Raw genomic sequence first — 17,512 nt, 5'->3', positions numbered from 1 at the left:
TCCCTGGTGGTCTAGTGGTTAAGACTCCACGCTCCCAATGCAGGGGCCCCTGGTTCAATTCCTGGTCAGGGAACTAGATCCCCACATGCATGCCGCAACTAAGAGTTTGCATGCCTCAACTAAAAGATCCCTAGTGCTGCAACTAAGACCTGGCGCAGGCAAAATAAATAAATATTTTCTTTTAAAAACACACACAAAAACAACTCTATGCAAGAAATTAAGAAATAGGAAAGTTCCCAAGGCTTTGGAAAGAAAAGTAACTGCACAGCAACTTCTCAGAAACTGAGAACCGGACCCCAGGTGCATCGTCCCTCTGGGTGGCCCCAATGCAGTTGCTGCCCCTTCCCTGCCTCAGTGTGCCCACCTATGAAATGGGAGTAGCTAACACATACAGACCTTTACATAAACCTTGCGTCCCTTAGAGTTACTTCTAGAACAGAGAAAGAGAGACCGGAGGACGTGAGAACAGCCACACCCACAAGAGAGGGAGGCCCGGCAAGTGCTCGGAAGGGCCGGGAACCAGGCAGCGCCTCCTTCCGCCTCTGCACTGACCCATTTGCTCACCAAGGACAAGGCATGAGTGAGTTTGCCCGGCCTTCCCTTCTCTAAGTGGGCCGGCAGGCTGGGAGCCCTGCATCTCCCACCCTGTCGATCCCCGAGGTCTTCTTTGCTGGGGCCAGGATATAGAGGTGAGGGGACACGACTTTGATAGATTCATTCCCCACCCCCTCCGTCAAGCCGGTGGCCCGCTCTCTGCATTGGCCCTTGGAGGAGCAGGGCTGGAATGAGCTAGAGAAAACCATAGACATCAAGGCCTCCTGGTTTCTGCTTCCAGAAGTTCTCATTAAGGACAGGAGGGGTTTTCACAAGGCAGCAGCCGGATAGAGAAGAGGGGCTGGGAGGGACTCCCCAAGATGCAAAAGAAAGCCTCCCCACTGGAGAGATGCAGGCACCCAGCAGTGGGGTCCTGGCAGTGCCAGCAGATAAAATGCAAGATACCCAGGGAATTCCCTGGTGGTCCAGTAGTTAGGACTCCACGCTTCCACTACAGGGGGCACGGGTTCAATCCCTGGTCAGGGAACTAAGATCCCGCATGCTGCACAGCGTGGCCAAAGAAAAAAATACAAGACCCCCAGTCACATTTAAATTTCCAATAAACAATGAATACTTTTTTTTTTTTTAGTATAACTGTGTCCTGAAGATTGCATGGGACATACTGAAAAATGATTTGTTATCTGAAAATCAAATTTAACTGGGCATCCTATTTTTTGGGTTTGTTTTTGGTATTGGTTTTTTGTGGCGTTTGTTTTGTTTCTTCTAAATCTGGCTTTGCTAAGGGGGTGGCAGAAGCCCAGAGCAGGTGAATCCTGGGCTAGACAGGCCCCAGGGCAGCCTCAAAGATGCCACTCGGATGAGAGCAAAACTGCAGAGCCGCTGGACGTTGTGGGAACACGCAGGGATGATCAAGGACGGACGGTGTCAGGGCCACTGGCACAGTGACACACCCTGGATTCAATGCCTGATCCAATTTCCTGCCATCATGTAAGCCACCCTGATTGCAGGGGGCCCAGATGGCCAAGCGCTACAGAATAGGGCCATCTAACGTAGACACCCCTCTGCACACCCGCCTACCTTACAGTTACTTCTAGAACTAAAGGGAGGTGGCCCAAAGACGTGTGAACTGCTGCACCATGTGAGGGCGGGGGGCTGCCGGGAGCTTCCCACCAGTCTGCGAGGTTAAATTCATCCGGGTCCAAAAATAAAGCCCACTCCTTAGGCCTCTGAGTTCCGAGACTGAGATTCACACCCGTGATGCAGGCAACGGGGGTAAAGAGGGTCCATCTTGGAACCCTGACCAAGGCTGCTCGCCTGGGAAGGGCCCGGGAGGGGTCTCACCAGCCTGGAATTCCTGCGGGTGTCCTTGTGGCGTCCTGACAGGTAATCCAGCTCGGCCTGCTGGACGCACAGATACTCCCTGTGAGGAGAACAAGGAAAAGGAGTTGGAAAAGGAGCAGAGAAAGGAAAGAAACAGGCAGATGAGCAGAGTTCCAGGGAGGAGGCAGCCACGGCCACCAGCAGGGGGTGGTCAGCAGGCTCAGGGGTCAGAGGGCAGACTCAGCCCACCCCCAGGAAGCCCAGTCCCAGCTCGCCCAGCCTCCACATCCCACACACCCAGGGCTGTGGGCCCAGCGCTGTACAAAATGGGGAATCCCTTAGGTAATTCCCCAAACAGCCCTGCAAACAGGAGCTACTGTTATTATACCCATTTTAGAGATGGGCAAACTGACCCTGAAGCAACTCAGTGCAGGGTCACAGCAGGGAAGAGGCTGAACCCAGGTCTGAAACCAGGCAGTGGCCTCCAGAGTCCAGTATCTTCACCCCAGCCCGTGGGGAGGTTACAGAGAGCACACCTCCCTCGCAGCCAAAGGCAGGCCGTCCTGCTGTCTGGATGCCCAGGCCCAGAAAGGGGCCTGACAAACCCACACTGGAAGGCACAGAAAAAGCCGTGGGCCCGAGGGGACTTTTCATGTTGTGTTTTCCGCCAAAAAGACTCGGACATGAAACCTGAGGTCTGGACTTGGGGGCCAGGTGGGGGCCCCGTCCTGCTCCATTGTAGATTTGCTGGCTTACCCCAGGAAGGTGACTCACCCTCCCTGGGCCCACTTACACTACCTTCTGCCAGACCACAGCTCCCTCAGGGGTTGGGCTCCCCAGGAAGAAGGAGATGCCCTTGACCCCAGACACGTCTCAAATGTGCGGTCCTCACAGGAATCACCAGAAGCTTTCCTGGGAGAGCGGCACCTTGGAGATAGGCCTCCACCCTCTGGGCACATCCCCGGCTCCCACGCAGCACCAGCGCTGGGCGCACTGTGGGATGACCCCTGCGTAGGGAGCCAGGCACCGGCACGGAGGGAGGTGACATTTACCCTAAGCCCAGGGGACAGTGGGGCAGGCAGCCTTGGCCCTGGAGCCCCACTCTCTGCTTCCTGGCTGTGGGATCCTGGACAAGATGCCTCCCATCTTTGGGACTCAGTTTCTCGCCTGGAAAAGGAGGCTGAGAGAGTCTCTCACGGCATCAGGGACACGATATATATGAAGCACCAAACAAGTCATAGAGCTGCTGCCGCTGTTATTATTATTATTATTATTATTATTATTATTATTATTATTATTATTAATTAGTGAGGGATGAAGAGCAGGGTCACAAGAGGTGGAGAGCAGGACAGGGCATCCCAGGAAGAAGGAAAAGCCTTCCATTCGGCAAATGTGCGAATACCCCTCCCCCCACCTCAGCTCCCATGCTGACCCGACCACTGTGCCCCTAATGGGCCGATCATGCTCCTGCCCCAGGGTCTTTGCACAAGTGGCTCCTTTGGCTTGAAATGTTCTCCCATCATCTGCAGGGCTCACCTCTTCAGGTTTTTGCTCAGATGTCGCCTTCTTAGTGAGCCCTTCCTTGAACACCTTATTTAAAATCAACCGCACACCTTCTACCCTGATTGTTTTCCTCCATAGGAGCTACCACCCTCTGACATACTCTCTATTCTACTTTTCCATATTGTTTATGGTCTGTGTGTCCCCCACTGGGATGTCAGCTCCGCGGGGGCAGGGGTTTTTGTGTTTTGTTCATTCCCGTACCCTGCGCCTGGCACTTGATAAGCCCTCAATAAAAATATGGGGAATAAGTGACTGAATCTTCCTGTTCCCACCTCTGCTCAGTTAATCAGTCTCTTCCTCACTTGAATCCAGCCTCCCTGACCTCCAGCTGTTGTGCAAGCTCCTACTGCAGGGCCTTTGCCCGTGCCGTTCCCTCTGCCCAAGATGCTTGTCCCCCAGAGGCCGGCACGATGGCTCCTTCTCGGAAACCATCAGGACCTCCTCAGTGAAGCTCTCCGGGCAGCCCTGTGTGACAGGCCTTCCACATGCTGTCTCTCCATCACCTCCCTCACTGCCCTCTGGGCTCGTGGAAGTTACGGTATTTATCCCGTTACTTTTTATCACCGTCTCCCCCTCCACGCCGTGAGCTCCATGAGACCAGGGTCCCCCTGCCGTATTCACTGTGTCCCCGGTGCCCAAGGACAGGGCCAAGCACATGGCTGCACCCAGGACATGCTTGTTGACTAAACAGATAACCAGGAGCTCCCTCTGTGGCCTCTTACAGAAGAGACCCACCCACGTTCCCCAGGAAGAGGCAGAGAGGACCAAGCAGACGAGGACAAAGAATGCACTTGTTAAAGGCCACGAATAGCCATCCTTACTTGAGGCCTCTCTTCAGTGCTTCAAAGATCTTCTTCACCTGCTGTGGCTTGGGATCCGAGCAGACAGACCCCTTCCGCAGCGTGCCATACATCTTGGAGGATTTCACAGGCATTCGAGACCTCACTGAGTTCCTGTGGACGGACTTTCTGTGAGAAGGGATGGGGGGGGCGTGGTCAGAGCAGGGGTCTGGACCAAGCCCTTCTCAGGGGCAGGCACTTTGGGAACAGTGGCCAGAGCCCCAGGCAGTCAGCAGACCTGGCTGAGTCTCACCCCACTGCCACCAAGCGGCGTGGCCTCAGGAAAGCTGCCAAGACTCTCTGGGCCTCAGTTTTCTCATCTGTCAAATGAGGGCTTGGATTTGAGGATTAAAAGAATAATAGGGGCTTCCCTGGTGGTGCAGTGGTTGAGAGTCCGCCTGCTGATGCAGGGGACACGGGTTCGTGCCCCGGTCCGGGAAGATCCCACATGCCGCGGAGCGGCTGGGCCCGTGAGCCATGGCCGCTGAGCCTGTGCGTCCGGAGCCTGTGCTCCACAACAGGAGAGGCCACAACAGTGAGAGGCCCACGTACCACCAAAAAAATAAATAAATAAAAAATAAATTAAAAAAAGAATAATAACACTAACCTGATGTGAGAAATTAACTCACAGTGAGAAATACAATCAAGCAGCCCAAATGCCAATGCTGTCTGTGCTCTTCATCAAGCTCTGTGCAGGCAAAGCAACGTGGGAGGCCAAATCATAGTCCAGTGGTATACCCATGGGTTGGGTACCTGTTGGCTTTGCCTGCCCCACATCCATTCCCCTCCCTCTGTTAATAGCACCTCAATTTCCCTCAGGGACATCTCCCCAACCCTGCTCTTTATACATATAGTTTGGAGGGAGGTAGCCTGACAAATCACCATACACGCACACACACACGCACACGCACACACGCACACACCCACACGCCCACATGCACACACGCACACACCCATGCATCCATGGGCATTCTGAGGCAAACCCATGTCCCAGTACTGGGTTAGTCAACATATTCCACTTCCTTGGAAGAGAACTTCTCCCCCTTCCTTCCTCATCTTCCTCGGATGCACTGAAGAGCCAGCTTCAACCATGTGCACTGGGGCCCCCCACAGGCATGGCCAAGCAACAAGAGAGAAGGAACAGGCCCTGGACAGCCTATGGAGCAGACGGTCCATTGTCTCTACACTATTGTTGGTCCTCAGACCACAGTAGGAGGACCACTTTCTCAGGGGTTCAGCATTTCTGCTTCACTCGGGAGACATCCTCCTGCTAGAAACCCAGCTCCGAGTGTCCCTGGATGCCCTTCACAGTCTGCTGCCCTTTTAGGGTCTAAAATCAAGGGCACAGGCTCATTCATTCATTCAAACACCCACAGAACGGGGCTTTCTCTGAGTCACGCAACATGATGGGAGCCAAAGGGCCAGAGTCCCACCTTCAAGGGTTCACAGTCTGCGGGGAGGGGTGGGGGGCTTGTGGTCTGGAGAGCTGGGCAGGGGGCAAGTGGACACAGCTCCAGCTCCTTCGCCAGGCCTGGGAGAAGGGCCACTGGGCCATCGCCAAGCCCTGGTCCCCAAGAGGCCTGGCAGGTGGCTGGGCTGTACTTCCAAGCCAACCAGACGCTGCACATTCCACACACGGTCACAGGGTCCTGTGGTTGACTCAGCAGAGCTGTCCTGTCCACCCCTGCTGTCGGGCATCAAGCCCCAAACCCCGTGGTTCCCCAAAACATGGACGCACAGCCACATTGCAGGCCAACGTACCAGAAATACAGATCCCAGGGCTTGCCCGGGAATGCTGAGAACTGGGTCCCAAGGGTGCTGCATCAGGGAAGGACCTGGAGCCCCGCCCTGGAAACCTCAGGGGCCTCACCAAGCTAGCAACTCCTATCATCTCACGGGACACAAGCTCCTGGTCAGCCGCCCATGGCCAAATTCTAGCCCCAGAGGGCACAGGTATTTAATCTACTGCAGCCTCAGTCTCCTCATCTGTAAAAGGAGGATAATAAGAGGGCCTGCCCCACGGAGTTGTCATGAGATAGTCATTCATTCAACAAATATTTACTGAGCTCCTGTCATACACCAGATGCCATTCTAGGAGCCAGGGGTAGAACAGTGACCAAAACAGACAAAACCCCTGCCCTCGTGAGCTGCCCTGCCAGCTGGGGAGACCGTGGGAAGTGGTAGCAAGCACAGACTCCGGAACCACATGCTGGGGTCTCTATCCGGCTCCCCCAGTTATAAGCTGTGTGACCTTGTGTAAGTTATTGAACCTCTCTGTGCCTCGGTTTTCTCATCCATAAAATGGGGACCAGAGAAAGGGTTGCTGTGAGAGTTACATGAGTTAATAAATGTAAAGAGATTCAAGCAGTTCCCAGGAAAGAGTAAGTGCTATATATGTGCTGAAGTTAATAAGGTAATTTTTTAAAGTACATATCAGTTATATTGTACAGCAACTATACTTCAATTTAAAAAATTATATATCAGGGCTTCCCTGGTGGCGCAGTGGTTGGAGTCCGCCTGCCGATGCAGGGGACGTGGGTTCGTGCCCCGGTCCGGGAGGATCCCGCATGCCGCGGAGAGGCTGGGCCCATGAGCCATGGCTGCTGAACCTGCGCGCCTGGAGCCTGTGCTCCGCAACGGGAGAGGCCGCAGCGGTGGAAGGCCCGCGTATCGCAAAAAAAAAAAAAAAAAAAATTATATATCAGATAGTGCCTAGTGCCAAGAATAAAAACAAAGGCAGGATAATGAACGTAAAGGGTGAACAGGGAAGGTTCCTCCAATCAGGCGATGTTTGAGTCTGGGTAATGTGCACGCAGCCCTGGGGACTAAGCTCACCCCTGCACCTGCCGTTGCTGTTATTCATATATTATATGTCAAGTGACACTTTGCAGAGCCCAGGCAGGGACTGTGCTCCCTCCTCCCCGACCCTCCCGGAGGCCACATCAGCCACCTCTTGGAACACACCCTCCACAAAGTTGCCATCTGCAGGCTGGCAGGGACAGGCAGGGCTGCAGCCTCGAGAGAAGCGGGTTTCAGACAGGCTAGGATCCCCGGCAGGTGGGCAGACAGGCAGGTGGGGTGGGTGAGCAGCTTGGAGGTGGGGCTGCAGGAGCCCCGCTCACCTGCCAGCTCCCAGAGTCCCACAGTCCCCAGCAGATGCGTGCCCTCGGCTGGATCCCACTTCCATCTACCTGGCAACTTCCTCGCCCTCGCTCTGTGGCTGTGCCTGATAGCACCGGCTCCTGGGGAAGCTCTGAACCCAGTGCTCTTGTCTGAGGTTCAACAGAGCAGGTGTGGTGGCCAGCCCCGCCAGGGACAGTGATGTATGTGCAGTCTCTGGATGGCGAAATCAGGTTTCATGTCTGGCCCAGTGCCACAACTGCCAGGGCAGGGAGCAACCTCCAGGGGCGGATGTCACAGCAGTTCTGGGAGGACTCAGTAAATATTAAACATCCCCCGGCATGCCAGACGAGCTTCCAGATGGGCACGTGTGACCCACGGGCCCCAGCCCTCACGTGAGGCCGCTGGGCCAGCCCTTCTACCTGGTGTCGTTGGGAGACACTATCGGAGGCCCGGTGCACGGCTGCTGCAGGTGCAGGATCCGGAGGTAGGAGGGGCTGGGGGCGGGGCAATAAATAAGAGGACCGACTGGACACATTTCAGGTGAGGACTCAAAGCTGGGTGTAAGCGCACCTTTCCTCCTGCATCTGGTGGTACTAGACGCCCAGGGATGATGACAAACACGCGCACGGCACTCGCAAAGGTCAAGCTCTGCTCTGGGTGCTTCACGTGTACTAGCCTGTTTCTCCTGATACATGTCTCTGAGGTCTAGCCCTCCTCTCTGCCCCCTTTCTCTAGCCTCCTCTCCTTGAAAATCAAGGGCTGCTGCTTGGTTTTCACACCTACACTTCCCAGCCGTCCCTGTGGAGGAATTCCCAGGTGGTGCGGACCTTGCAGGGTCTCCTGGCTCAAGCGGGTCCCTGCCTGAGGGAGGGGAGACCTGGCTGAGGGATGGCAGGAAGGGGTTAAGAGCAGCCCGTGCCTGTCAGTCAGGGCAGAATGGGACAGTGTCAGGGCCTGGCTCTCTTCTTCATCTGCCCACCTTATTATGTACGGCCTTATGTTATAATACAGTATTATATATTTATTATATGTGGCCTTGTTATAGCAGTCATTCAACCTTAGTGTAAAATTTCCTCACCAGATTACTTCCCCAAGTGAATTCTTTGATTACACAATAAAGAAGAAAACAACAACGCTGTCCAGAGGCAAAGGGGCTTCAGGTGCCAGGGCAGGGGTAAGGGCTGGGGACATCTAAGTGGAGCCAGGCTCTTCTGCTCTCCTGTCTAAGGTTATTTTTGCCTGACCTGCCCCCGCTGCTGAGCACCTTGGCAATGTGGCCGTGTTTCAACCTGGTTGGATTACTTGGGAAATAAGGCCAGAGGTGAGACCTGAAACCCGATCCAGACCGTCCAGCCCCAGAGCCAGGGTCCAGATCCCTGGGAGCTGTACAGAGACAGGAAGTTATGTACAGTTATGTACAGAAGTTATGTACAGAGACAGGAAGTTATGTACAGTTATGTACAGAAGTTATGTACAGAGACAGGAAGTTAAAAACAGATGTGCTGCTTCTCTGCCATCACGGGCAGCTACTTCCTCACCCCTGGACAAGGGAACTACAGAGAACCAGGCCCGATGGAGGCCACTCAGGAATCTCAGAACCCGTCCAAGCCAGACATCCTCCAGTAGTCCCTGCAGGGTTGGGGGATGGGGGCAGGACGGGGAGCCCCAGGACATTTACACCACTGTCCCACAGGCCAGCCGCACACCCACTTTCTGTCCCTCAAAGCTCATTCCCACCTCAGGGCCTTCGCACCTCTGTCCCCTCCGCCTGGAAGGCTTTCCCACGCCCACACCCTGTCTGCACGTGATGGGCTCCTCTTCTCTCTGCCTTCGTTTAAATGCCTCACTGGGGGCCTCCTCCAAGCCCCCTGCTGCCCTCCTGCCTCCCTGCTTTAACCCCTTCAGGGCACCTGCCACCAGCTGCATCCGTCTTGACTATCACTGGCTTATTGTCCGTCCACCCCCCACACCGTCCTGAAAGGAGGGCGGGGCCTGGGCCTGTCTCCACAGCCCAGGACGAGGCCTGACCGGAGCCAATGCTCCATAAATACTTGTGGAAAGAATTAGGGACTCCTAGGGGTGCTTCCAGGATTTCAGCCCTGAGATGCCACTCCTCCCAGGCACACCTCAGAACCGAGAAGCTGGGCTGCCCCGAGACAAGGCGAGTGAGCTGGGAGGGCCTGACCGCAGGGTCGGCCTCACAGTGATGGGGGGTGGGGCGGGGGGAGGGGAAGGTGGGTCTAATGCGCAGCTGGGGAGCCTATGGACAGAGCACGAGGAGGGCCTGCCGGGCTCGGGTGGTCCGCACCCCCAACCCCCAGGAAGTGGCTTTGAAGCCAAGGCCTGATGAGATTAAGCGGGACCAGGCCAGGTGAAGCGCAGTGGGGAGGGTTCCAGGACGAGGGCAGGGCCTGTGCAAAGGCCTGGAGGACAGAGAGGCCAATGCGGCTAGAGCCCAGGGCTCAGGATGAGGCTGGCCAGCCAGACCCTGCCGCGTGGGGACCGGATTGCGCTCTCAGTGGGACGGGAACCTCCGGAGGGTTTCAGGTAGGGGAACGCCAGGATGAGATTTGGTTCTGCGCCCTGCTCTGGCTGAGGGCCCTGCCTGCCCACCACGGCTGTTCAGACTGGCAGCCGTTTGGGGCCCTCAGGATTCCTGGAGCCAGGGGCCCGGCACGCCTGAGCTGGCAGGGCTGTGGCCCCAGGAGCAGAAACGCACCCTCCTCCCAGGCATTACCTGCAGCGGGAGGAGACACATCGCAGATCAGCCGTGAACTCACGTCTGGAGGGTCAGTACTAACCAGGCCTGTCTCTGCCTGTCTCTCCTCCTTGGAAAACTTCCCACAAGCCCCTACTGCGTGCCAGCATGTGCTGACAGCTCACCATGTGTCACTTCACTGTACCCTCATGACAAGCCCATGAGGGAGGGACATTTGTGATCCCCATTTCGCAGATGAGGAAACCAGACTCAGAGAGGTGAAGTCACTTGCCCCAGGTCACAGGTGGCCCTACTTCCCATTCTATCAAACAGGAAGAACAGGGCTTCCCTGGTGGCGCAGTTGTTGAGAGTCCGCCTGCCGATGCAGGGGACGCGGGTTCCTGCCCCGGTCTGGGAGGATCCCACATGCCGCGGAGCGGCTGGGCCTGTGAACCATGGCCGCTGAGCCTGCGCGTCCGGAGGCTGTGCTCCGCAACGGGAAAGGCCACAACAGTGAGAGGCCCGTGTACCGCAAAAAAAAAACAAAAAACAAAAAACAGGAAGAACATTCCATCCTAACCTGGCCCCTAGGAGACTAAGTTCCAACTCTGAATCAGTCTTGCTGTGTGACCTTGGGTGAGCAGCTCTGCCTCTCTGAGCCTCAGTTTTCTGATCTGCCAAGTGGGCCTGATAAACTCAAGCAGATCAGCTTCCAGGATCAACTGCCAGGAGCACGTAGGGTGACACCTGTTCAGATCTGAAGCAAATTACAGCTTTCTCCCAACACCAAGCGTCTCACTCACAGACACACAGACACAGACATACACAGACACACAGGCAGACACAAACACACACTACCCTGCGCTGCAGGCCTGGCATGAGAGTGAGCCTCAGGGTCACTGGCGTGGGAGGAGGATGCCCCCGCCGGCCCCCCGATCCCTGGCCCTCAAACAAGCCTCCCACACACAGCCCGGGCAGAACTTACGCGATCCTCCGGCTCTGGGCACTGCTGAAGCCGGCAAAGGAGGCGCTCCGGCCCATGACCCCCACAGCCCCTGTGTCCCCAGAGGACAGGAACCGCACCCTCACCGACATGGCTGTCACCTGCAGGGAGAGGGCAGGACAGTCAGCCTCGAACTGGCACCCGGTGAGTGCTGACCGCAGGCTGGCTACCCTCCACCGTGGCCCCCAAGGGCCCTACAGCAGCCCCAGAGAGGGGGCGGCTGGAGCTGCCCCCAGCTCACAGATGAGAAAACTGAGGCTCAGTGAGGTCAGGGAGCTTGAGGGGGGGCAGGAGCAAGATTCGAACCCAGGTCTCTGCACCCTGTGCTTGGGTCCTTGATGCCTGTGTGATGCAGGGGGCACCCAGCAACTCGTGAACCAGCTCCTCTCACCTCCCCTCAGCTACTCCTCTCTGCCAGTAACCCTGACCCCCCTCCACAAACCCCCGCTGAGCACCTCCTGTGAGCCAGACGCCGAGTAAGGCAGGCCCAGCCCTCGCCCTCCAGGGCTCCAAGTCCAGCAGGGGGCTGACGGGCCACCATTACAGTAGGGAGTCCATAGTGAAATGATGGGGGTACCAGACCAACCCATGGAGGAGGCGACCGAGAGCTGAGAAGGAAAGGCGAGGAGGGAAGAAGGGGAAGGGGAGGGGAGGGAAAGGTATCTGAAGCAGAGGGAACGGCGTGAGCAAAGGCCTGGAGGCGCAGAGGACAAGGTGTAATCCAGCAATGGAAAGAAGTCCAGGGGGGTGGGGGGTGGCTCCAGGTGAGGTTGGAGAGGCCAGCAGAGCACAGGTCAGGGTGGCCTCGGTGGCCCCAGGAAGGACTTTGGCCTTGCAATTGGCTAAGGGTAACTGGGAGCCATGGGAGGTTTTGAGCAGGGGGTGAGTCAGCCCAGTTCACATGAGGCCAGGCTGCTGGCATCAAAGGCTTCCAGAAGCCACAGATCCATTACCCCATCTCTGACCCAGGTTGCAGGGAGGCCAGCCTAGAACCCTGGCTGTCTTTACGTTTTTCCAAACCATCTCGAGATTGGAAAAATGCCACCACATCGTTTGGGAATATCGTCCAGTGTCTTCCAACACAATAGGAAAGTTCTCCCCCATATCTAACCTAAATCTCTGCTGCTACAGTTTTATACCTCACCCCTCAGCCAGGGTGGCGTCGGTGCAAGGATTCTGGCGACCCCACTGCCCTGAGAAAGCTCCGCTCCGCCAACTCCCTCCTATTCCCGCTTGGTAGGGCCCCTGCTTCCCACATCCCCTCCGCCCAGTGGCTGAGCCCAGACTCCACACCTTTGCCCACCCTGGGGCCTCTGCCTGGAAGAACGTTCCCTTTGCAGCCACGTCTATCCAGTGTCTATCCTGCATTTTGTTTGTAGTCAGCTCCCACCACAAGCTCCAGAGCCCTCACTCTGAACCCCCTGGCAGATCTGCGTGACCCCCCACAAGCTTCCTCCTCCTCCGACACCTCCCGCAGCCCAGAGTCCCACACGTGCTGTGCATAGGTGAGCTCTGGAAGCAACAAAGCCAGACCTGGGCTCAAACCCCAGCTGCAGCTGTGCCGCTCACCGGCTCCGGGCCTCGGTGATCACATCTGTAAAATGGAAATTCAGAAAAGGACCAAGGACACAATGTGCTGACAGCACATGATGTGAAATAGACACCAGAAAGAGCTGGTTGTCTGTGTGCCATCGGCTGACCAAGACCCCAGCCTGGAGACCCCAGCTGCTGGGGCAGATGAGCTGAGGAGCGACCTCTGGCCCCGACGGAGGAAGCGGCGAGTGTCTGCGGAGCACCCACTGAGTGGAGCCCCAGTGCCAGGGGCTGTCCCGTGCAATAGGTCCGTGAACAGCAGCCTGGTGTACGGATGGGGAAATTGACGCAGTCTGGCAGTGGAGAGCTCATAATTAGGCCAGCTGTCCACTACGCGCCTTATGTAAATTATCTTAGTAGAGCCGCACAACCCCCTGAGGTGTAGGAGCTGTTGCGAACCTAATTCAACAGATGAGGAAACTGAGGCTCAGAGAGGTAACAAGACGAGCCCAGGGACCCAGCTAGGAAGCAGCAGAGCCAGGCTGAGAACCCGAGTGCGACTGATGTCGAGCCAGCGCTTCTCAGGTACGTGGGCAGGCATCCCGCACTCTGGGGGTTCGCCCCAGCCCCACGGGAGGACCCTCACGCCCCCACAGTCCCTACCTGGGCTGTGCTGCTGCCAGCTTGGACCAGCTCACAAGAGTCGACGGTGAAATTTTCAGGAATGTTGGTAGCTTGAAATCAGCCATGACAGAATTAAGTACAGCGTGGAAATGGGCAAGTGCTACAAATTAGGTTTTGAGGTGTTTTTGTTTGTTTGTTTTTCTGCCTGTTGTTAAACTTTTGTCAGCATACCACTGCCCCCACCCCTATCAGCACAGGCTCTGGGTGGCACTGGAAGCTTCTCAAACTGCTAAACATGCCCTCCCTCCATCCTAGCCAGGATGAGCAAGGGCACAGGAGGGAGCAGGCAGGGAGATCCCCAAGGTCAGTGGGTGGGACGCGGACTCTGGAGCCAGCCCCGGGGGGCTGGGGACCGGAACGCCCTCCCTCCACCTTCTCCCTCCACCTCCCCGCCACCCTCCCTCCCAGGCCTTTTGGGTCGTTCTTCCAGCCTCCCCCAGGTCCTCCACTTCAAGATAAGGGAGAAAGACGATCGCTAAACAGTTCCTCTGCATGCAGTTTGCCAGAACAAACCCAACCATCTGCCTGCCCAGCGTTAGGAAAGGAGGACGGAGGAGGAGAACTAAGGTTCAGTGCAGACCCACGCAATGTGCCAGCACCTGGCTGTAGACTGATTACTCCCAACAGGGCCATGAGGTGCAATGACCCCACTTTTCACATGAGGAAAGAGCCTCTAAGAGGTGAAGAGGCTGGTCAGGGAGCCACGTTTTCCAGGGTGAGGTCTGGCTGTCACGTGGGGATTGGCCTCCTGGCTAGACCCTCCCAGCTCCTCTTCTAGCCCAGATGTCACCTCCCCCAGGAAGCCTTCCTGGACCTCCCCCCAATCCCTGCCTCACTTTACTTACAGTGGACGGTGAATGGTGACTTGTCTGCCTCCCCGACTAGACAGAGAGTTCCCTGCAGGTGGGGCTGGGGGCGTTCTCCAGGGCCTGAAAGAGTCACAGCGCATCTTTATGGGACCAGAGGACAAGAATTGAAAGGCTGGGGCTGCTTCCCCCGCTTCAGCAGGCTGTGCAGCCCAAGGCGCAGTCAGTGGAAGAACAGGTTAAAGATAAAAACTCCCACTATGTGCTGGACTCCAAGACAGGGGTGGACAAATGACTTCGGTGATGGGCCAGAGAGCGAATTATTTGGGCTTTGCAGGCCTTATGGTGTTTGTCACAGCTACTCAACTCCACCGTTTTAGAGCAAAAGCAGTCACAGATAATGTGTAAATGAATGAGCCTGGATATGTTCCACTAAAACATTATTTACAAGAGCAGCAGCTATTGATGAATGACCCCTGGGTGGCCAGCACTCCTTCTGCTACCTGCTCTAAAGGTTTAAAATCTCATTTAATACTCCCAACACTATATGAGGCAAATATTATTATTATCCTTCCCATTTTGCAGATAAAGAAACCGAGACTCAGAGAGGAGGGGAAATGACTCAACCAAGGTCACACAGGTCGGAACTGCCAGAGCTGGGATTTGAACCTGGGCATGATGGGCTCCAAAGCCCAGCTACTTCATGCTAGGATGCACCTGCTTCCGCAGGGGCTGTGCTGAGGACACTACCCCCCCTCCGCTGCCGTGAGCCTGAGCAGGAGGGAGGGGGCCCCAGAATGGAAGCAGGTTCATGGCCCAGACCTGCCAAGCTAGAAATGTAGCCCTAGGGACGGCTGAGAGACATCGAGCCCCATCCCCTGCAGGCTTCAGGGTGCGGGAGCCCAGGGCCCTTTGGACCAGCGTCAGATCCCAGCAGCACCTCTCCTGGCCGATCCCCGGTGGGGCTGAGCCTTTGAAGTTGACCCTTGTGATCTCACCCAGCGGGCTGCAAAATGATCCCCTCCCTGGTGGACTGGGCATGAGATGGCCGGGATGAGACCCCTGGAATCCCAGGAGCCTTCAGTGGGCTTCTGACAAGTCCCAACGGATGTTTGTCACCTTTCACCAAGGGTCATACTCTTAATGTTTAGTTGTTGACACAACAGCGGCACTGACCACTCAGAACAGAGGCTGGGCACCTTGGAGACCCCACTCCTCCCCCAAGACCATCCCCCCTCCCCCTCCCCCTGCCGGCATTACCCTTTAGCGGCTGGACTGTAGGCAGGTCGGGCAGCCCTGGGCAGCTGGCACTCTGCAGGGCATGAGAGGCAGGCCAGGGACCTCACTGGGCCCCTGGGCAGAGGAGAGAGTCACAGAAATCATGCGGGTCCCAAACCTTCGGTGGCAGACGAGACTGCCTCTGTCCGGCACTCGGGCAGCATCTGATGCTTGGATCCAGCTGGGGAGCTCAGGGCAGGCGGGCCAGCTGAAGGGGCTCCTCACCCAGCAGCTGCTCCCCAGACACTGAAGGGGCCGTCCTGGGCCTCTTCCTCCAAGGTGCAGCCAGAGGGAGCCGGAGCCTGTTCTGCTAAATCTGTCCTGCTCGGTGCTGCCCAAAGCTGCCCACCGGCCACAGGGAACCTGCAATTTCACCTCATTTGGAAGCGATGCTTCTAAATTTAACGGCGTGGGCTCTCAGGGCTGGGCAGCGTTTATGCCTGAGTCCCTCACTTAGGGCTCTTTTATATCCGTTCAAATGCCAGCCAGGGATTAGTTTGCTTATAGGAGTTTCCAAAATAGCACTTTGGTTTAGCACGAAAGGAAATGGCAGAATAGCCCAGGATGAGGAATGTGAGTTTATACATAAGAGGGAAGGGCGTCCTGGGAAGGCTTCTCTGGGAACCAGACTGTCTGCACCAGATGGAGTCCAACTCCCTCATCTTACAGATGGCCAGACCCAGCCCAGAGGGGCCAGACGACCTGCCCAGCTCACCCAGAGGTGAATGGAAGAGTCAGAAGAATCCAAACTCCCTGTGCCTGCCAAAACGCAGTCCCCTGCTCCTCCGCTGGAGCCCACTTAAAATCCCGTAGCTGACCCACGCAGGATGGATGCCTTCCATCGGCTTCCACGCCTGCCGGCTTGGGCTCCCCTCTCCCTGCTGGGCGCCTCCTGAGCCAGGTTGTATGGGGCCGGGAAGACGTGCCCGGGGAAACAGGAGAATACGGTTCCAGCCGCATGTGATCTAGAACAAGTTCCCACCCCTCTGAACCTCTGTCTCCCAGTCTGTAAAATGGGAGGATTGGGCTAGAACTCAGGCTTCCCTCAAGCACAGCACACGCTGGGCCAAGTGAGGGATGCCCAGTGGCCTCCAGGCATCACTCGGTGGGAGGGTTCTCTTAGTCTTTTAGTCTTTAGTCGTCTTTTCATCCTGGCTCCCCGACTCTCTGTCACTTGTCACCCTTCCTGTTCAACAGAGCACAGAGCTGGCCCGGGCACAGAGCCAGGGGTGGGCAGAGGAGGCGCTTGAACGCAGTCAGGTTGTTTTGTTTTGTTGAATTTCATTTAAGGTAACCTTCCATTTAGAGCAAGCTGTGCTCTGTATGACTTAAAGTGTTTTTTTAAATAGCATGTTTAAATGAAGACAGTACGGATTTGAAGAACACTTGGTTTAAATAGAGCAAGTAGGCACCCACCTGCCTGGCAGCCCACATTCCTGGGTCCTGCCACCAGCTCTCAGGGGCCACCGTGGAAGTGGCAGCTGGAGCCAGTGGCACCTGGAGACCCCAGGTGTGTCTCTGCAGGTGGCCAGCTGGCCTCAAAGAGACAGATGGGCTGATGGCTCCGGCTTCTGGTATAAGAGAAGAGCAAGCAGCTCCTTGGGGAGCCCCAACTGTGCCCCCAGAGTCCACTGTCCCGCAGCTGCAGGGCAAATGGAAACTTCCTGACGGCCAGATTCAAGACCAGGCACGGAGTCAGAATCCGGGATCCAAGAGGGCCCTTGCCTCGGTGTATCATGCAGTCCACAGCCCGCTGTGTTCTTCCTGCCCAGGGCAGGCCTGGGAGGAGTTCCTGTCCTGCACCAACTCTGGCCTGTAGGCTCGTCAAGGACCAGTCACAGGAGAGGATGGGCAGGCCCTCTCATAGGACTTCACAGCACACCTGTGCCCATTTCACAGATGGGAACACGGAGGGTGCAGCCACAAATGGCCAAGTGCAAGGGACAGGTGAGATAACCCATACAAAAGAAATTTGTGCGGCCGTTAGGAATATGATTTTGAGGAATAGTGACATGGGAAAATGTTTGAGGTAAGATGTGACTAAACCAGAGCAAGATGTGAACTGTATACAGCGTGTTTTATTTTTGAAACAGTACCTTACGAATGTGCT

The 17,512-nt window shown here is 56.3% G+C and overlaps 1 protein-coding gene across 12 annotated transcripts in view; it reads right to left on the bottom strand.

Annotated features, from left to right (window-relative positions):
- The window catches only part of RIPOR3 (RIPOR family member 3), a 75,585-nt gene that overhangs the window by 21,407 nt on the left and 36,666 nt on the right, over positions 1–17,512 (bottom strand). For 5 of the 12 annotated variants that reach the window (XM_049698660.1, XM_049698654.1, XM_033411182.2 and 2 more), the window contains exons 2-4: positions 11,084–11,202; positions 4,260–4,406; positions 1,897–1,975 (exon numbers count right to left, since the gene is read on the bottom strand). In XM_049698660.1, coding sequence (XP_049554617.1) covers positions 1,897–1,975; positions 4,260–4,406; positions 11,084–11,202 — 345 coding nt within the window. The other 7 variants (XM_049698661.1, XM_049698662.1, XM_033411184.2 and 4 more) reach the window with 5 other exon arrangements.

This window comes from Orcinus orca, chromosome 16, assembly GCF_937001465.1.
Source record: "Orcinus orca chromosome 16, mOrcOrc1.1, whole genome shotgun sequence".
Taxonomy (NCBI): Eukaryota; Metazoa; Chordata; class Mammalia; order Artiodactyla; family Delphinidae; genus Orcinus; species Orcinus orca.
The sequence above is the reverse complement of the archived record's forward strand: the minus strand, read 5'-3'. Positions and strand labels throughout refer to the sequence as shown.